The following is a 21,921-nucleotide window of genomic DNA, read 5'->3' as shown; positions in this document are numbered from 1 at the left end:
AATAATTTTGTTTTTATAAAACCTTGACACTTGCCAACTAATTTTGTTAAAAATTCATCTTAATTTATCTCTTGAGCTTAAACAATAATTGATAATGTTTTATATATTCTTCTACTTGTAGTATTGCATTGAACAATATGAAATTGTTATAAGTAAAGAGAATTAAATATCCATTTGATATGAACTCATAAATCAATGAATTAATATTAAATATCAATTGCTGACATTGTTTAGCTGCTTTCCTTTTTATCTTTATATATTATTTATTTATTTTTATTTTATGTATATGATTGTATTGCCTATATGTATGTAAGTGTACCCATATTGTGCAGTGCCTATGGAGGTTAGAAGAGGGCATCAGATCCCCTGGAACTGGAGTTATGGATGGTTATTAGCAGCCATGTGGATGCTGGGAGCCAAACCCAGGTCCTTTGCAGGAACAGCTAGTGTTCTTAACCATTGAGCAGTCTTTACAGCCCCATCTTTTTTATCTTTAAGAAAATATTTATTTTGTATGTGTGTTTACACATTGTGTGTGTCTGTGTGTGCATGCCCGTCCACATGTGCTCATCACACATGTATGTATGCCCATGTGTGTGTGCTTGTGCATGTAGTTAGAGGACAATTTTCAAGAGATTGTCTCCTTCCACAATGTGAGTTCCAGGGATTGAATTTCCAGGCAAAGTTTTACTGTAAGTTCCTTTACCAATGGAGCTGTCTTGCTGGCCCTCTTTAGCTGATTTTCTACCAAGTTTTTCTGTCATTTTCATTTCATATGTAGTCCTCCTTTTGAAAAACTAATAAATTTCAGTCGAGTTTGCTATGCCACTTAATGGCTGGAGCTATGTTATAAAAGCAGATCAAGGCAGGAAAAGCTCATAGAATCAATTCTGGAAAACTGGAGGTGATCCATAAGAAAAGACTTCTTGTCTATTGATGATTATTTTATGTTGCTTTTACCAGCATTTGTAGTATATAGAAGGATTTCTCTTTGGGTTGAATATAAATTGTTCTTATTCTGTTGACCTATTGAAGTACACATCTTAAGGGCCTCAGTTTAGGCTTGTCAGTCAACCACCTGTATGGTTTTATAGAACTTTCCTTTCAAGTTTCTAGGCCTCCTTTTAGTAACACTGATTTTGATAATCTAATATTTTATTTTTAAAATATTTTTATGCTTTTATGTGTATGAGTGTATTGTCTGCATGTATGTAAGTATACCTGTGGTCATACAGTGCCTGTGAAGGTCAGAAGAGAGCATCAGATTCCACTGGAACTGAAGTTACAAATGGTTGTTAGCCACTATGTGGGTGCTGGGAATCGAACCCGAGTCCTCTTCAAGAACAGTCAGTGCTTTTAACTGCTAAGCCATCTCTCTAGCTCCTCTAATATTTATTTTAAGTCCTGTTTTCACCTTGAAAGATTCTGACCTTGGTGTAGGTATCCTCCAAGGAGATCTCAAATTGTGTCTGGTGCTTTATTTAGTTATTGATAAGCTATTTCATTATCTTTTTTTATTCTTGCAACATTTAAAAGGTCATAACTCCTGATCACTCATTTTTCGGATAGTGTATCTAAGCTTGTCACTTAGGCAGAATTGTCCCTTTTTAATCATCTACTCTATTCTCTCTCGCTCTCTCTCTTTCTCTCTCTTTCCTTCCCTCCCTCCTTCCTCTTTCTTTTCCTTTTCCTTTTTTTCTTTCTTTTCTTTCTTTTCTTCCACTTTTAGATGTCCTACCCTGTTATAGCTTAGATCCTCTGCCCATTCTGGTTCTTAGAAGCTGATTGGAGATCTGTGAAATAATCTATAATGAGTTTTCCAAAATAACTACATGTACTGGCAAGATCTAGAATCTTGACCTGGTTTATCTGGTTTATCTTGACCAAATTTATGTAACCTGTGAAGACCACAGTTTTCATGTTTAATAGAGTCCATTCTTATTTATGCTTTTATTCAGCAGCACAAAGACTGATAAAACTTTCTTAGGCTTTTTGTCTAATGTGATCCTCAAGTAGTAACACTGATCCATTGATTCCTTCCCTTTGCTATACATATGCACCCATATCCTGTATTTATAATGTATATCCTATATATGCCATATTATATATATATATGAACTATCAAATTTTCCTCATTGATTATTTCTCTGAGTGAATAATTATGCCCATTTATCTTTATAAGATCCCGAGTTTTAGCTATTTCTTTCATAGGTAATTACCACTCATGCCTGATTCCCTTTTTTCCTCATCTGAGTTCTTAGGTTTCACTAGCTTTTGTAGCATTGCTTGAACCTTTCACTGGAACTAATTAAGCAGCTTGCTTCCAGTTACTTTTGCCCCTTCCTTTCCCCCCCCTGTTTTTCTTTTCATTTTGGCTCTGGTGCTCAGGGTTGAGCACAGGGCTGTGCATGCTAGTCAAGCACTCTACCACTGATTTATATTCCCAGCCCCATGTTCCCCCACCTTCATTATAGTAGGAGAGTTATCCTTCTAAAGTATGCTTGATATAACCACTTCCCACTTAAGATCTAGGGATTATTTCCAAGTACTTAGAGAAAACTCCATTGTATGCAGCTCATACCAAAGTGTAGCCTTGTGGAACACATTATTATTTCTGGGTGGTGTCATTTCTTCTCTTTGTATAAGTGACTATATCTGCTTCAGTTTTCCTTCCTTTTCCTCTTGTGACAGTGTGATACATTTTTATTTTTTGTTTAGTTTGTTTTTAAGACAAGGTCTTTCTGTAGTCCCAGCTGGCCTGGAACTCACTATGTAGACCAGGCTGGCCTTGAACTCACAGAGATTTGCCTGCCTCTGCCTCCCAAGTGCTGGGACTAAAGGTATGTGCCACCATGCCCGGCTTCTTTTCCACTTTTTATTTGTAGGTCGTGGTTAGGGGTTGGTTAGCTTTGCCAGGGTTTGATAAAATCAGTGAGCTATGTTCTTTCACATTGGGTCTGTGGCCTGCTGAAGTCTAGATTGTAGCAATGCCAGGAGTAGTTTCATGTCAAAAGATAGTAATTTAGGAGCTGGAGAGATAGCTCAGCAGTTAAGAGCACTGACTGCTCTTGCAGAAGACTGTGGTTCGGTTCCTACCACCCCACATGGCTGCTCATAACAACCTGTAACTCCACTTCCAGGGGATCCAATGTCTTAACCTCATCAGGTCTGCATATACATGGTTTACATATGTATATGCAGGTAAAATACTCATACACAGAAAATAAATCATACTTTGTTTTTAAAAAGGCAGTTTTTTTTTTTATTAGGTTTTATCTAAGAGTGTCAGTTTGTAAGTTTTATCAGTTGGACATTTATAAAAACAGTATAATTAGTCAATTAAAACAATGGAACTATTTGGGGTTGAAAATATTTTACATTCTACTGTGGTATTCTATATATGTGTCATTCAGCATACTTCAGCCCTGACTAAATGGAATATTCGTTAGTGACAGTGTTTTCTCTGCTAAATTACTATTCATCAAGCAGCCTTCTTTTAATTTGGTTATTGTGTAACTCATACATTAAGACAGTAAACAAATGGGTCACCTGATGAACTTATCTGATTTGCTTGTGAGGTTATATTTACCATAAATTAATTGATAGGGTGATTTATCATCCTTACCATATCAGTAAAAGTGTGTTTTATAAAAAGCTGAGAATGCAGCCAAAGTTCTGCCCTAAGGAAGCCAATCTGAGCTTGTCAACCCTCCTCCTGAGTTTGTGTCACTCTACTTTCCTATCAGTAGTGCTAATATTCTACCAACCACCAAACTGAAGCATCCCAAAATAACCATTGAACATTGCTATGTTATTCTGCAGTTGTTCCCTTTATGTTCAGTCACACTCAGAGTTTGATTTTCTTCTGATACACTCCTCCTAATTTTAACTGCTATTTTGTCTTGGGTTTTTGATTAATCAATGTATTAGTATGTCTGATTGCCTTGTTACAAACCTTATTTGTTACATTATTTTGTCACCCTATTCTTGCCTGTTTAGAAGACTTCCAAGGTGGTCTTTTCATTAAATAAGGACATTTAATACCTCTCAGGTTGGAATTTTTTGTTGTTATTGCTGTGACGAAATAATTGACAAAACACTTGAAGAAAGATTATTTTGGTTCACTGTTTTAGATGTGTTATTCTGTGCCAGCTGGCTTCATTGCTCCTTCCTCTTGGGAAGGCAGGAGAGCATGGAAAAATAAAACATCTCACTTCATTGCAGAAAGACAGAAGGCAGATACAAAGGACAAGATGTACGTTCACAGCCCAGAATGCCTTCTCTTCATTTTAAAGATTCTTGATGATCTAAAATTTGATCTTCATCTTGTTTCTCACAGTTTCTTGCCAAATGCTAAAGTCTGCATCAGTTGAGTTGGGCTTTTTACTGTTACATTTACCCTCTTATATTTATACTTTCCATTTAGCCTTCAATTCCTTTCCTTTTGCTTGCTTTCTGTGTGATTTCAGTTTCCATGTTTGGTTTCATCATTCCTATGAAACTTTCATGTTCAGTTTTTGAATTGCTATAGCATGTATTCATCATACTGTGCAATTTTGTGCTCAAGTGCTGTCTTATTTGTTGTTACCTTATTAACACATTCTGTTATAATAATTTGATTCAATATATATCACATGCTGTACTTACTGTGTGTTCTGGACTATTCCAAATGTTACTCTGGTTGAGATGTATCTTAGTGAAAAAAACAAAAATCTTTGTGCCAAGCCCTTGATAACAACCATAAAGATATCAGATGCATATTAGACAGCGTGTTGGGTTTTTGTTTGAGACATGTTCTCACTATATAGCCCAGGCTGGACAGAAACTGTTTGTAGCCAAGATTAGCCTCAAGCTTGCAATCTTCCTGCTTCCATTTCTTGAGTACTGGGATTATAGGCATGTGTCACTCACTATACCTGGCAAGACAGCGTGCTTTCGCTTTTTAGATTTATTCATATGTCTATGGTGATGCACGTTGGATCTATAGTGATGAGTAACATTGTTTGAAGTATTAAGTTTTTATCAGCAATATAGTATCACACATACACACATGCCAACATGCATACTTAGCTCTTCTTACTAAAGTCAGAGAGGTTACTGTCCTATTTCCTACATGTTCAGGGCCTTCTCTCATATTTGGGCCAGTTTTCTTAATGCTACTGAACTGTTCTCATTCATTCTTGGTATCTAGAGTGATTTTCCTTAACTGCTTACCAGATCATATTGCTTTTCATGGGTATTATGTAGCCTTCAGGTTAAATGCTAAATCTGATATTTTCACCTTTCAGTATCTGGTTTTGGCCTGTCATCCTTCTTATAAAGCAGGTAGCATTGTTGATTGACCATACTAAATCTACTGTGTCTTGAATCATGCTTTATTTTCCAAAGTGACCTTTCATAGTTGTCTGTCTTAAGTAATTTCCCTCTCCTTTTGTTGTGTTCCCATAGACTGTCTTCTCATCACTTTTGAATGTGTTGTTTACTGTCTTAGTGTACCAACTGCTCATCAAAAGCCAGTACTGTGCAGCTTTCCTTGCTACTGTGCTACTGTTTATAAAGCAACATATAATAGTTTGTTGCTTAATACATGTTAATTAAATGTACTCAATAGACTTTAGTAGAAAATAACCATTAAGACTGTAACTGGGTAGTTTGTCATCTTGGTTGTTTAGAACTGCTTCCCTCGTTGTTAATTGTCCAACAAAGGTTTAAGTGCTTAAAGTGTGAATTCTAAGTTTTATGTTAACCTAGATTAAAATGATAAGTTTTCATCTTCTGTTGGAATAAAAATTATTTGACCATGTCTAAGAAATCTGCCTTAACATTTGCCATGCCATCACTTACTAAAACATGTAAACAGTTTGAGAAACAAAAAATTGGAAGGACATTGGATAATATCCTTTCTCTTTTTTGTCACCTAGCTTAGTCAAGGAGATGATACTTGAAAGCATTTGGGGTGATCTGAGTCCCAAGCGCATATGCAGGCATGCTTCTAATAGTAAACAATAAGTGTTTTCTTTTAATTTTCTTGTCAGTAGGAGAACTAGTTTGATGAAACATTGCAAAATGTCAGCTGCACTGAGGTTGACACAGTATTCAAAGTTTGAATATTAAAATTGCAATATGTATGTATTTCAGTATTAAATTTTTGTTTTCAGTGTTGACAACAAGCAAGATAAAATACTGCTATTTGGTATATTTTATTTCTTAGAGAATTGCTTAATTTGTATTGGTAAGAATTTTTTAACCTACTCAGTAACTATTACTGACAAAAATTGAAATGATCATTCTTCTAGACACTAAAGGCAAATAACTTTTCTTGCTCTTCATGGCCTCAGGTTAATAGAGTTGAAAAGGTTGAAACCTAAGTTACCCCAATGCTTCACCCTTCTTAAGGGTCCTTATGAGCTATTTCATAAATGACTTGCCCCAGTTCCAGTTATCAAGAGAATCCGAACCTAGAGGCAATGAGTCCAGACAGAAATTGTCTCTTTGATCAACTTATTGTTTTAAAGCATTAATGAAACCATAAGAGTGCTTGAATCAATGACCCATATGGTTGTATGTTTGAGATTCTAACCATGATCGGCTTTGTAGCTTCATTGCATTTCATCTCAGTTTAACAGTTTTATATTGTGAAATTTATATTTAACTCTATAGTTAAACTTATTTAAGCATTCTGCTTTAAGGAAATAATGAAAAATACAAACACGTTTGATTTTTAAACATTTCAAAGATTCTGCATTTGTGTAAACTTAGGCATAAATGCCAAATTGAGCAGTGAAAATAGTTCATTAGAGTGATGTGGTTTTGAATTTTAAATGATCCTGTTATTTGACTAGTTACTTTAATGTGCTCAAATTTGATGTGAATACTCTAATTGCTGATTGTGTATTAATGTCTTCAAGCTTGATCTAAGTTCAATACTAATAAAATACTAACAACACAACTCTCTAAACTTTGCTATTTTGAAAGTACATTCCAAAGTACTCTTCCGTACATGTGCATGAAAAGGAGAAACTATGGTAAAATATTTTGCACATAATTTTAAAATTATCTCTATGTAAATTCCTGTTTCAGGGTAAAAGTGATATATTTTCTTTTAGTAGCACATACGTAGTCACCTAACAGTGACACATTATAGGTAAAATTTACTGATTTCTTTTGAGTTGAAAAATCCTACTACAAAATAATGTATTTAGCATAGTATGTAAAGGAGTTCAGAAAGGTGTTTTCAGCTTCATTTCTAAAGAAATTGACATAGTAAAATGAAGGAGTAGATGAACATTACATTTTTGCATTGAACAGTTTTAAGTCATACATGAACAAGACTACTGAGATATACCAGCTTTCTCAGGGTGACTCCTTAATTCTGCCTTTGCCTCTATAAAGCTTTTCTCTCCTGTGGACCAAAGTTACCATGCCATTATTTTGGGGTCTAGATTATTAAGTCTGTTTCCCTAACTTTTATTAGGTTATTTGTTCCTTAACATGGTTCACACCTATAGTTAGTAATTTGAAAGAAGTTAACCCCTCCCCAGTTTATCACATTTCATCATATGTGCCTTTAGCCTTTTTGAAATAGCATTTAATAACTTGGTATTGAGAAGTAGAAATATCTGTATTGTAATAAATTCTTTTGTATGTTTATGACAGATTGTGCTAAATGACATTGAAAATTCTGTGACTATCACTGTTTCAAGGCCAAATTGAGTGCGATTCACTTTGCCTACAAAACTTTTTTACTTAAGTAAAAACTGTCTTTGCTTTTTAAATCTGTAATTTCAAATAAACCTTCTGACATACTGTTCAATAATCCTTTGAAATTACAGGTAGGATATATAGACTGCTGAATTTCTGTTATACACTACCTGAAAAGGTATTAAGAAATGTGAAAGGAAAATAATGTAGCTTTTGATGTAAAAATGATCTAAACAGTAATTCAGTTGCTGGAGTTTAAGATAGAATATTTACAAATCAATGACCTTGTTAAAAAGTAGTTTTATTTAAGAACTACTTTTCTATTGCTATTTTTGAGAATTGCTTCTTATTAGGTGATTGACTTTTTACTAATTGATTTAGCAAACATAAAATTGTCCTTTTATGATGAGTCACAATATTCTTTGTCAGTCTTTTGACACTGTATTAATTTAGGCAGAAATTTTCAATAGTTTTTGGCCTAAAGTCTTATAGCTCTTAGGAAACTGATAATACTACATTTTTGGAAAGACTTTATTCTTGTCATAGAATGTTTGCTGCATTTTTGGAAAGTTTTTTTTTTAATTCTTGACATAAAGTGTCTTCTAGTGAAAGTGGTAATCATTACATGATGCACTCATATGCACTCAGTGCTTGTCTGTACCTGACTCAAGTCCTAGTCACAGTCCCATGAAGTACATTGAATTGGGCAAGGAAACAGGAGCAGAATTGTTAACTAGCATGCCTGAACTCATACAGCTAGTAGATTGTAGAGGAATTGAGAGAATATTAGGGTTCTGCCATCATATTTCATACAATTAATGCTCTTTAATCTTTTGCTTTAATCAGCCCACAACTAAAATGTTTCAGTTTTGTTGTTGTTATTATTTTCCTCTTTTTAGAAACAGAGTCTTGGTATATAATCCAGATTGGCTTATAATTCTCAGTCTTCTTATCTCAACCTCTATAACACTCAGAGCTTAGTGTTGTCAGTGTGTTGAGTAAATTAGAGAAAGGTAAAAAAAAATCACTACTTTTCACCTCATTTTGATACCCTTATTTTACATAGCACATTTATTGGGAGTAGATTTTGAATGTTTATCTAAGTCATTTAACTTTCATTCACATGGTTGTGATACTTTGATAACTTGAAGAGGTTTATGAGGTAGTACCTTATACTGCACTTTAAGTTTAAACTATGTGGTCTTGACCAAGTGCCAGCAGAATGAAATTTTAATTTGTCTTTTTAAAAATATAATTTTCAAGATGTATAGAAAGTTTTCCAGCAGTGTCCCCAAATCTAAATTCATTTATTGTTAAATTTATTTGTTTTTTCACACAGGGTGTAATAGGTATTCAGCTGGTTGTTACCATGGTGATGGCCAGTGTCATGCAGAAGATTATACCTCACTATTCTCTTGCTCGATGGCTACTCTGTAATGGCAGGTAAGGAAGGGGTAGGCTGTTTCTGATGGCACTTGTTTGTTTATTTGTTTGGAGACAGGCTTTCATGTAGACTAGGCTGGCCTAAGAGACTGCTTGTGTAACTAAGGCTTATTTTCAAATTTTGATCTTCCTTTCTTTACCTTCCAAGTACTAGGATTATAGGTGTTCACCACCTTGCCCAAATAAGTGACTGGCAGGTTCAGTCTTTATTTAGTTTTCAGGCTTGATTAACATCCTAGAAGGTCCTAAAAATATGACAAAAGAATGTTGTAAGAGATCTTGTTTTCTTTTTTCTCTTATTTGACATATTAGTAGTTTATCTATATAGCACAGAAGTATTAGGTCAAGGCCAAGTATTCAGGCCTCATCCTTACCTGTATTTTCTTTGTTTTGTCCCCTTTCTGACTACGGGGAATACCAACTATCTTTTTCTAGTTACAGTTAAAAAATCCTTCGTTAGTAAGGGGGTGAGAAATTAGAAATCCAAGCACTTAAGTGTTTTCACCATTTGTTGAGAAAAAATTACCCAGTATATGTCCTGCTTGTGGTGATTTAATTCAAAATTATTATAAGAACCAGAGGTTCTTTGTTTTATTGCAATGAATTTTAATCTATTTAATTCAGCAAAGAGGGAGTGGAATTATGTGGTATGATTTTAATTTTATCTATTACATTGTAAGCCTAGTCTCCACAGTTTTCACAAAAAAACCTAAGTTGCCAAGCTAAAATTAATGTAATAAAAAAATATCAGAAGAAGTTAAAAATGGTCACATAGTTACATAAAAGTAAAATTAAAAAAAAAATCTGTATGCAGAAATATAATCCAGTATCCTGTGTAATTATGAAAGGTAAATGATGAATTTGATACCAAACTACAAGTATTCATTCTCAGTAGATAACCAAGTTCTGTCTATTTTCTTTTGTTTAGACCTTTTGAAATTAGAACACAATGGATAGTGCTCTTACTAATAATTTCATGTACAGCAAGACAAATAAGCCTTTAATTTAGGGCCATTCTAGTTACAAAACTTAAATTTCCTTCATCTAATTCATTTTCCATTGTATTCATGCTTCCTATGCTTTATGCTTTTTTCTTGGTAATAATCAAATATAGAAAAATATACATAATAGTTTTTAATACACATTTGTATGTATATAGTGAATATGTGAAAGAGCAACCATTTATAAATGTATTTTTATTAGCAAATGAAATAATGAGTTAGTAATACACATTATTTTGAGAAGCCTTTGTCAGAGCTTTTTCTAGTATCTCATTTGGATCTGTACACTCTGAATAATATAGGAAAAGAGATTCATTGGGACATGTTAAAGAACATCCAGATCCCAGTGTATGAAATTGATACTTTTTTGGGGGGGGGGTCTTTTTGAGACAGGATCTCCCTGTAGCCCCAACTGGCCTAGAGCTTACTATGGAGACCAGGCTGGCCTTGAATTCACAGGGATCCACCTGTCTCTGCCTCTGGAGTGCTAGGATTAAAGGTGTGCACCACCATGCCTGACTTGAATAGTAGATTTTGCATGAAGACTAGGATATTGCTTTTTTTCATGATAGTTTCTTTGTTTAACCTGCTTTTTATTTCCTTTATTGTTTAGCCTAAACCTCATGAATTTCTCTCAATACTTTTATCTTACTAATCTCTCACTTTGGTCTACTACCTTCCTTTAATGTCCCTCATCAGAAATATATTTTAGGGGCTGATGTGATATATGTCTCAGTGGGTAAATGTGCTTGGAGCACATATCCGATGACTGGAGTTGAATCCTTAGAAGGAGAGAACCAACTCTTGAAAGTTGTCCTCTGACCACCATGTGTGCGCCATGGTATGCATGTTTCCATATTCACTCAAACACACACATACCATACAAAATAGTAATAAATAGAATTATTTAAAATATATATTTGGGGAGCTGGAGAGATGACTCAGCAGTTAAGAACACTGGCTGTTCTTGGAGAAGACCCAGGTTCAAATCCCAGCACCAACATGGCAGCTAACAACTGCCCGTAACTCCAGTTCTGGGGGATCCGACAGCCTCTTCTGTCCTCCACAGGCCTTGCATGACATGGGTTTACTTCCCTACATGCGGGCAATACACGCATACACATAAAATAAAAATTATAAATAAAATTTAAATATATATATATATATATAACTTTAATGTTGTCTCCCTCATATTGAGTCAAAAGGGTGCCAAAACACTCTAGTATTCATTTGTTTGAATTCTTTTTGCCTGTTGTTGGTCACATGTTGCCTAATCCAAAAATCCGCAAGTTTCCTTTGGTGAGAAAAACTATTCAGATGCATGGTAGGTAGGTCCTAAGGCCTAAGGGAAAGATTTAAAATTTAAATATTTAGCTCCTATGTTTATGGAATGCTTGAGTTCCTTGGTCTCTTTGCTTTAACTGTCTTAGCTTCCAGGTCCAGAACATTCATTATGGTCTTTGAAAATTTTCAACAAATAGAAGATATATATATATATAGATGTAGATACAGATATATACACATATATTTATATCTTTATATTATATGTAAAAATTTGCTGGGCATGGTAGGGCACACCTTTAATCCCAGCACTCAGAGGCAGAGGCAGCTGATCTCTGTGAGAGCAAGGCTGGACTGGTCAAAATACAAGCAAGTTACAGAGCATCTGGGGCTACAAGGAGATCCTGTCTCAATAAAACAAAACAAAAAACAACAAAATGCTATTTTAGCTACTTGTGCTAAAAGATTCTGTGTTTAAGTAGTATTTGATTTCTCGTCATCTCATTTTTATTCCCCCACTTGTTATAATTATGGAAATTTAGAATAAAAACTAAAGTTGTGGTTAGTCACTGTATTTGTCAGTTTGGGCTGCTGTAACGAAGTACCATAGGCCTATTCCTCACAGTTCTGGAGCCTGAAAATCTGAAGTCAGGATGCTAACATGACCTAGTTCTGGTGAAGAATCATATACCAGGTTGTATACTGTTGACTTCTTATTGTATCCTCACATGGCAGAAAGAGAGCAAGCAAGCCAACTTTCTGACCTATTTTAAAAGGACACTAATCCCATTCATAAAAACGCCATATTTATGAACTAATTACCTTCCAAAGGCCCCATGCTCCAAATGCTATCACACTGGTTATAGATTTAAGTGTTTGAGGAGACACAAACATTGAGTTTGATGATATATGTCCTGAAATAGTTTTATGTGATTATATGTTAAAACTTCTTTAAGCTTGGTCTAGCAGTACTATATTTTTGTATATTAGTTCACATTTGGAATGTTGATGCCACTTACATTTTTACAATAAACTCTAGGTAAATAATTCTATAGTTATAGTTTCTGGTGCTTAATTTTAGTATTACTGACCAGTTACAGAGATCTGATATTTTATATATGAGAATGACCATTTTAGTTTGTTTCAATTATTTAGTACAATGGCAGATTAACCTTAATCTAAAACACTGCTAATAATATGAACTCACCATAAGAGTAAAAAGCTACTTCACCCAAGTTCAATGCCAATAAATAGGCTGTAATTTATTTAGTTTAAATGCAAGAGGTTCCGTTTTTCAGTGAGATCCTTTAGAACTGCTCTTTTTGATTTCAAAAGCAGTATATACCTACAATGTGGGGGGAAAAACATGGCAAATTGGTAAAAATGTAAAAATAAAAGATGGTAGATTATATTCCTGTCACCCAACAGGTCATCACTGTAAACCTTGTATTTCCTTCTATTTTTTTTTATTTGTATTTCCCCTGTAAGTTATGATATACTGATAGGTACAACTTTACATTATACTTTTTGCTCTTAACATAGAAACCATTTTTCTCCTCTAATTATTCTTGTAGACATTTGTTAACTCCTGCATGGGCTCTAAATCTGATAAATATTTCTATGTCTTCTAAGCCGTATTAGAAAGGCATGCGCAGCTGTTGCAAACATGCAGTCATTTAGTTGAGACAAAGTATAGAAAATGGGGACCATATGGGATAGACTGAAATTGTTTGCAGAATACTGGCTGTTAAAGAAAATCAGACGAAAGTACATCTGAGTTTTGTCTGTTGATTTGCTGTTCAAAAGGTGTCTTCCTGACATTCTTTCTTGCCTCCCACTATTCACAGAACAATAACAACAGTCTTTAAGTGTAGTTGGATTCTCCCTGTGTTTGAGACTCTTATTTTCGCCTGATGTCTACCCTCCGCACTGTCATCTATGAGACTTGGCAGACTCTGTGCCTTTCTTACTTCATTAGCTCCCTCTTCAGTTTCTTCTTGAAGCTGTTACCCATTAGCTTTTTAGTTACTGCAGTGTTGTGTCTTTCTTCATGTCTGTGCTTTTGGACATGCTCTTTCTTGCTTAAAATACTCTTTCTTCCCTCCACTTTCTTACCCATTAAGGTGCTTGCTAAATACTGTTTCACAGAATTTTTTTTACATATCTAAGATTTGTCTCATATTTTTACCACTCATTTGGATTTTTTATGTGGGATTACAATTTGTAATTTTTTTTAAAGGATTCAGTTCTATCAGGATTGGAATAGAAGTATCAAAAGGGCAGGGATTTTGGCTTTATTGGTCATGATTATGACTCTTGCCTAGCAGAGTATGTTCTACCTAATGGGCTCTCAGTAATGGCTGCTGAATGAATGAATGAATGAATGAGAGTCTAGAAGTGGTCCTGCAAACTGCCAGCATCATTAAGAGTTCAGCTGTGAAAAATTTTACTAGTGATGATAACCCTAATTTATCTAATTTGGATCATAATAACTGTAATCTTAGAAAAATGGGCTTATAAAGTAAATTTTAGGGGCTACAGAGTTGGTTCAGTGGATAAGAGTAGCACCCATGAAGACCTAAGTAACCCATGTAACAAGCCAGATGTGGTCTCAGTGTACCTATCACCCCAACATTGTAGGTAGCAGACACGGGAGGATTGCTGGGCTCATTGGCTGCCTGTCAGGAAAAAAAAAAAAAAAAACAATGTTTTTAAGGTAGAGACCCTACCTTAAAGGAATAAGGTCCCAAGTGATAGAGACACCCAGTGCCCTCCTCTGTCCTGTGTATGCATGGGAGCACCTGCACACACACACACACACACACACACACACACACACACACAGATAAGTTTTATCAAACTTGAATAAATTTTAAAAGATTTTTTTTTAAATATAAGGGTCTTAAAATATTTCATCATTCCAAATATAACTCAGGTTTTATAGTAGTATAATTTTCACTGATTTCTCAAAACCAAACAACTAATTTTAGTCTTTTAAATGAGTTATTTCTTATGTCCTGAATATTATGCACTCATCATTGTGGATTCTGTACTTGTAATTTTCCCAATTACTAAAATTTATTTGTAACTATAGAGTCAGTTTGTAGGTAGAGCCTTTCTAGTCATCCATGGATTTATACAGTGGTAAAAAAATTTTTGTGTACCTACATAGATGTTCTCGGTTAGACTCTAATAAGGGAATTCTGCCTGCTTGTTTTAGTTTTCATAAAGAGGCATCCTTTTTGTGTTCTAGTTATGGCTACTTTTTTTCATGCTCTGATGTTTTGTTGATAGTTTTGCTACTTAAAATGGCCTCCAAGCATAAGCTGAGTTATTCTCTAATATTCCTAAGTACACGAAACCTAAGGCATTTTGTGAAAATTTGCTGGAGTGATATGCAGAAATCAGGAAAATGCCATGTTTATGATTGTAGATATTAGCAAAGCTATATTCAGGAATGAGACATAGCGCTACTAACTTTGAATTCAGTGTTAATGAATCAGCAATAATGTCCTATAATATAAAGCATCTTTAAATAGAAACACATATAACAAGGTTACATCTTGATCAGTTAATGAAAATGTTGTGACCAAAGGCTCACAGGAACCTAACCCTGTATTTCCCCTAGGAGCAATGGTTCAGTGTTCGCGGCGACTTTATAGAGCATAACTACCGCGAATACCGAGAATCAACTGTAAGTTAAAATTCTGGACTTCAATAGAAATTCCTGGAAGTTCGCTCTCACATGTTAATTATGATTTAGAGGCCTTTGGGTTGGGATATATATATATATAAATTTAAAGCCACTAAACTAGGAGGAGAACTGAATTATTTTGGTTCAGTGAACCTTTTTGAGCACTTACTATATGCCAGTAACTATACTACCTTTACAGTATGCAAAACCCAGCCAAGTCATTAAGACTTTCAACTAAAGGGGAATTGGAGTAGTATTCTGTTTTTAATCCAACTTACCTTATGCTGCAGTTAATTCTAACATTAAGTATCTTGGGTTAACACAGATCCCAGAGGTTAAAGTGAAAGACTTCTTCAAGTTCATACATGACCTACAAGTTCTTGGGAGTTACTCAGACCACCTTTGCTTCTGGCTGCCTGACTAAAAATCCAGAGGTTCCCATGATCCCCTTAGGTTCAGTATTTCACATAGAATGATTCACAGAGTTCTGATTACTGTTTTGCTAGAAAGGCTGCAGATAGGTTCTTAGTCCTGTTAACAAAAGAATTTGAAAACAGACTTACTAGAATGCTCAGGGACAATTTTGTTAGAGTTTAAATGAAAATCTCTACGGCAGGCAAACTGAAATCTCTGTAGATGTCCTGAAAAGAGGAAGAGAGAAAGTTATGCCTTTTTGAGTGGAGCACAGAGGTTCAACAAGTATGCAGTTACATGACAAAAGGAAGGTGTGGTGTGTAACACTCTAGAGAAAGAGTGAGGAATCTAAAGTGTTACAGAAAGCATGTTTAAAAGAAGTAGGAAAAAGAAAAGAAGTTAAACTTTATTCTATGAAGGAAAGTATGTTACCTCATTAAAGGTATAAGTATTCATCCCATTTTTTAGCATGGTGTTAGGTGAATCTGCCTTCCTGAGGGTGGTCCTTTAGCACAGTGATTGACCTGCCCAGCTGGATTAACTCTTCAGGGAGACTATGCCTGGGAGGTAATAGCTTTCCCTTAAAGAGCCTTCAGTGCTACTATAACATCCCCCTCTGAAGAGGTAATCCTAAAATCACTTAGGAGTTGGACTGAAATTGGTGAATAGATATAGAGCATTTCTACCATGAATATCCAAAGATCCAATTCCAAAGCTGCTCACCTGAAGGGATTAATTTCTGGATTGGAGTTTCCATTCCTATTCTCACACAGTTTCCATTTGAGATAAACCAGAGCTCCCTTCTGGCATTCCTGGCCATGGACTTTTCAGGAACTGCTGCTTTGGGGTGTCTACCCTACCTGACCAATTTCTCTCCTCTTCTCATCATGAGGGTGTCATCTCTGGGCCCATCAATGTGTTAACCAACAAGAACGTTACCCCAAGCTTTGATATCCAGAGTGTTTTTTAGAGTTCCATCAGTAGATACAATTTTATGTCATAGATTTTATATCGTTGTAATAATTGAACTCAGACTCCAATCATTCTCCTGTAACTAAAGGTTAAGTGGTTGAAAGTCTCAACCCTTTAATCATGTGTTGGTGTTTCTGGTGAGCAGACTCCATCTTGGAGCTATCTAGCTGCCTATCAAGTTTGAACCTTCTTAGCATAACAAAACACCTGTCACTCTGGGTTTTTGAAGCGTTGTGCCAGGAACTGAAAGCAAAGAACCAATACATTATTTTACCATTGGGAGACTGCTTGTAAAACATAGGAGGTCAATTAAAGCATAGGTGTTTATAACCAGAGAGAAGAATGTATACAAAAGCATCAAAAGATGAAAGAATATGTGAGGAATGAAATGTCATTTAGTCAAGGGAGAGTGTTTCACTTTCACTGGTGAGTGATTGAAGATGTGTGTGAAGGGGGCCTTGGGCACATCATAAAAGGCTGTGGAAGCAGGAAGTCACAAGCTCTGTATATATTAGGGCGGTGTAAAGTGTGTCTTAATGGATATTTTCAAACATAGTGTAGACAGACTAGTGCAGTGAATTCCTGTGTACTCAGCACAGTAGCTTGTGCTCACACTTGTTTTTCTTCTGTGCCTGTCTTCATCTCCTCTTATCCCCCAAGTTTTTAAACATTCTGTTCAAAATATTTCAGTGATAAATATTTCAGTATCTTTCTAAATATGTGTGCTTTATAAAATTATACAATCCCATTGTCATCTCAGAATTTTTAGCCATAATTCTTTAATATTATCAAATATCCAGCCAGTGCTCAAATTGTCAGTTATTCTATAGTACTTTTAAAATAGTGAGTTAATTGCTGATTTTTCTTTAAATTGGACATTTCACATGATAATGTAGATATTTTTATGTGTGTGATTTAAAAAATTAGAAAGTCTAGCAATGCTAGGTTTGTGTTCTTCCGTTGTGACAGCAAGACCTTGGTCAGTCCTCACTTAGTGTTCTCATCATTTAGACAGGCTAAAGTACTTTGGAAAGATAGCCATTATGGCAAAATAACTAAGGGTGGGCTTATAATGGTCAGATGGGAAATATGTCCAGAGGGAGGCAGAGAAAGGCTAAAAGAGTTTTGTGATAGTTGTGTCTACAGAAAGCTATAAATTAAGCACAGGTCTGAATTAAGCTCTTTGCAGTAGAGCAGGGAGGGTTTAAAGGGTGGAACAAAACTGATGGTAATATATGTAAAGGGTATTTTAATGGTAAGATCTGATTATCAAATTCAAGGAACTGGTAAATAGTGGAACCACTCAGTAAAACAGGAAAATCAGTGAACTGGTTGGTGCTTAGGAGAGAATAAATAATTTGAGTATTTTGTGTGGTAGAAAGGAAAGAAGGAAGGACTTCTTATAACTATGAGCACATTCAGACAGCTCTCTTTTAAAGATAACTATCAATTTCTTCAAATAAAGGATGGGTGGAATGTTAATGTGCTCCTGCCCACTTGCCTGCAGGGTTCATGTCGTTTACTTTTAGAGCACAGAGTAGGATGTTAGAAATACAGCATAGCAGGGCCTGGCGTCTAGTAAGTGCTTGGTAAGTGTTGACTGGATTTGAATCTAAGCCTTTCAAAGGCTTAACCAGGAGTTTCTGTTTTGTATTATAGTGTTCACCTGATTAGTTCCCTACAGTGTCTTCACAAATTGGAAACTCAGTAAATATTTGTAGAATCAATGGTTAATCCCAGTAATTTTAAGTGATTTATTTAAAAGGTTTTTTTCCTCCTTAGTTTGAGGTGGTATCAACATCCTTCAGAAGAAGAATTAAGAATTCTTGCAGGGAAGCAGCAAAAAGGGAAAAGTAAAAAAGACAGGTGAGTTACTATCTTGCAAAGTGTTGAACATTTAACATAATTATGCAGATATAATTTATGCTTCAATTGCAGGGGTTTTAGATTAGAACCCATGAAATTTTCAGTAAATGAAAATTAGAATCTGAGCACAGAGCAATAGTTATTTTACTCAAAAATTAACTTTACTGTTGTTTAAATGATAAAAAACAACATATTTATAGTATAGAAAATTTATCTGGACATTAATTGAGAAGAGAGCTGCCGCCCATGCCTACAACTCTTTTAAAGATGTCAGTCATTTTGGGTTCTTTCCTACTTGGGTGCTTAATATTTGCTACCACTTCTTATTATGATAGTGAATAAATTGGCCTGCTTATGACTTTAATTTCTTCATTTTTAAAGTAAAAGGGGTAGACATAACTTTGTAGGTACATTCATTGATTGAATGCTTTTCCTCTTGGTACTGCAGAATGCAGGGCTTTGTACATGTGGTTGAGTGCTTTGGCACCGAGCTTTATCCCCAACCCTCATTTATCTGTGTTTAATGTTTATAAAGAGAACTCTGCTAGGAACCTCACTGAATGAACCATGGTAGTTTCTGTGAGTTGGAAAGATTGAACACAGTCATTTTGAAGAATTCCTCCACTTTTAAAATTTCATGTCTCTATTTAGTTCACAGAGAATGTACACATCAGTATCTTCTGACTTGGCCTAACTGGGGTTTCAGAAGAATTTCTTAGGTCTTCTTGATGCTAAAATTGTGTGTGTGTGTGTGTGTGTGTGTGTGTGTGTGTGTGTGTGTGTGTGTGTATGTATGTATGTATGTATGTGCGTGTGTTTTAATGTATTACAAAATGTCAGTGACAACAAATGTTCCCCAATCTTCTCCCATGTATCATAAAATAGTAACTTGCTGTAATAATTTATATATAAAGATTTGGTGCTAAAAAGCAATCCTCTTAAACATCAGATTATCTGGCATGAATTTAAAGAGTGACTTTTCTGACTGTATTACTGTTTTCTTTTTCACTTGCCATTACAAATTAACCCTGAAGTTCACGGGAATATTAATTATAAACATTCCCTTTAAAAAATTTCAATAGTCCTTTAATAAAGTATTCTTGACCAATGTTATAGTTTCTAAAGCATTTTTACATACAGTTGTAACTTGATACATGCAACACCCTAAATTATTTAATTTACATTTTACTGAGAAGCTGTTTAGTGAGTTGCCCAAATTTATGTCCTTAAGGACCAGCACTTTAATTCAGGGTAGGTTTTTGTTTCTTTTTTGTTTTCAACTACTGCAGCCAGTCATTGTTACCATGTTTGGTAATCGTGTGATTTGACTGTGCAGTTTATTATTCATTTTGTAAGATTTGAATGTTTTGCATCCTTTATAATTTATTGTTTTACTTGGGGGGCGGGCAGGGTCTCATGTAGCCCTGGTCTTTAAGCCTTTATGTAACAGATGACAACCTTGAACTTCTGCTTCCTGCCTCTGCCTCCTAGGTGCAGTTGTAGGCAGGCATCGCCACTGCTGGTTAATGAAAGTCCTCTCAGTTTCTTATAAACACTGATTTTAGTATATTATTTCAGCTCTAACTTAGATATAATTACAGATGTTTTTGTGTGTATATGTGTATAATTTCAAAGAGAATTGTATTTTGTCTTCATTTCCTATAATCTTGTGCCTAAAAGAAGAGATATTAGGTTAAATTGATTAAAGGTTTAATAAATTAAAGAGATAACAAGGATGCTTCTAAATCTAGAGAAGAGAGAAGGGAAGTGGGTGAGACATTGCACTAGCAATTGAGGTCTGGCTGCTCATGCCAATTTAGGTAATTCCTTCTCTGATAATCTGTACAGTCACATAATTTGCATCAGCATTTTGTAGTCTCCTTTTGAAAACTTTCTGAGTCTCTCCTTTCCTTAGAGTGAAACAGGTGTTCTGCTTCAGTTTTCACTGTAGAATTTTAAATCTCTGTTGTATTTAGCTTGATACAAGCACTTGGGTAACTTTAAGTAACTTGTTTTCTGTGTCACTTGTCTAATTTTTGTAGGAAATACAATGGTCACATTGAAAATAAGCCATTAACCATTCCAAAAGACATTGACCTTCATCTAGAAACAAAGTCAGTTACAGAAGTGGATACTTTAGGTAAGGGAAATCTTGGTAAAATGTTCTGTAACACAAGTCTTATATTATGGCAGTAAAAGTACTTTCATTTTATCTATTGTGGTTAGGTTTCATTTGGGGCATATTTTTCTAATCATGAATTTATTATACAGAACATGAAACCTGACAAATAAGAATCTCAAAGTGAACTTAAAAGATCAAAATGTCTTTATTTGAATTAACTCATAGTATTATTCTCCCCAGTTTTGAAGAGGCAAACTTACACAACCTTGTTTAGTAAGTTGAAATCATAGTTTTATAATCTTAAATTCTGAACTGTTTTGTTTCTTATAATAGTTTACTTCTATAATGTAGTTTAAAATTACATTTGTATTGAATTACCTAAATTTTTAATACTTTAACTTTATTCTAATATTTAATATAAAGAATTAGGAAACAGAAAACTTAATTTTACATTCACTATTATGCATGAGTATTTCAAAATAAATCATCTATCCTTCCCTCCATGACTCAATTTCTGTAATAGAATAATGACTATAGTGATTTCAGATTTAAAATGAAATTTATATGAAGTTATTTGAACTCTGGAAGGGAATGGAGTCTAAAATGATGCTGTTTAAACACTAGTTGTCAAACCTCATTATACATAAGAATTACTATCAACAAATCTGAATAGGTTCTGGGAATTTTTACTTTAAAAGTACTCTAAGTGATTGTTTTTTTTTTGGGGGGGGGGCGTATTTTGAGACAGTCTCACTATTAGCCCTGGCTGGCCTGGAACTCACTATGTAGACCAAGCTGGCCTTGAACTCACAGAGATATACCTGTTTCTGCTTCCTGAGTGCTGGGGCTAAAGGCATGTGCCACCATGCTTAGCATCACATTTGTTTTTATAAGTTCTATATGTGTGTTTATTTGTATAAAAATGCTCACAGATATATAAACACATTTACACTGATTGCTAATGTAGTTTTGTTGCTTTTATTAATAGTTAATATTTATTGAAAAAAATTACCAGCTATTTAACTTTAATAATACTTTAGAATTGTTGAGGACCAAGCATTGTTGTGTATGTCTATATTGTTCTCAGAGTTCTTTTCAGATTGGTAACTAGTACCAATCTGCTGTTTTTAAAACTCATTGAAAAGTTAAGTAACTTAGGCAGGTTTATATGCTGAATGTAACAGAACCAATCAGAGAGAACTATGCTATTTTAACTAAAAAAATAAAATTAGGTTAATGTGGCATATAGTTTATTAATATGTGGTTTCACTTATACAATTTTGAGAAGTACAAAAAGTGCTGTTTAATGACTGATTATTTAATACTAAGAACATTGTTAATCAGAATAGCAGTAAGGTGTTTCTTTGTGTAATCATTTTTTTAATGCATGCTGGGTATGTTCATGTAAAAGTAGAGGAGTTTTTGTC

At 34.6% G+C, this 21,921-nt stretch overlaps 1 protein-coding gene across 4 annotated transcripts in view; it reads left to right on the top strand.

Moving 5' to 3' along the window:
• Positions 1 to 21,921, top strand: part of Tmem161b (transmembrane protein 161B) — a 60,889-nt gene that overhangs the window by 11,579 nt on the left and 27,389 nt on the right. For 2 of the 4 annotated variants that reach the window (XM_008839423.3, XM_029566622.1), the window contains exons 2-4: positions 9,041 to 9,144; positions 18,289 to 18,372; positions 20,415 to 20,512. In XM_008839423.3, the coding sequence (XP_008837645.1) occupies positions 9,041 to 9,144; positions 18,289 to 18,372; positions 20,415 to 20,512 (286 nt within the window). Of the gene's footprint in view, positions 1 to 9,040; positions 9,145 to 15,054; positions 15,121 to 18,288; positions 18,373 to 20,414; positions 20,513 to 21,921 lie in introns of all 4 variants that reach the window. The other 2 variants (XM_029566624.1, XM_029566623.1) reach the window with 2 other exon arrangements.

The sequence above is a fragment of the Nannospalax galili genome, unplaced genomic scaffold, assembly GCF_000622305.1.
Source record: "Nannospalax galili isolate Female #2095 unplaced genomic scaffold, S.galili_v1.0 scaffold918, whole genome shotgun sequence".
Taxonomy (NCBI): Eukaryota; Metazoa; Chordata; class Mammalia; order Rodentia; family Spalacidae; genus Nannospalax; species Nannospalax galili.
This window is presented reverse-complemented; position numbering and strand designations above follow the sequence as displayed.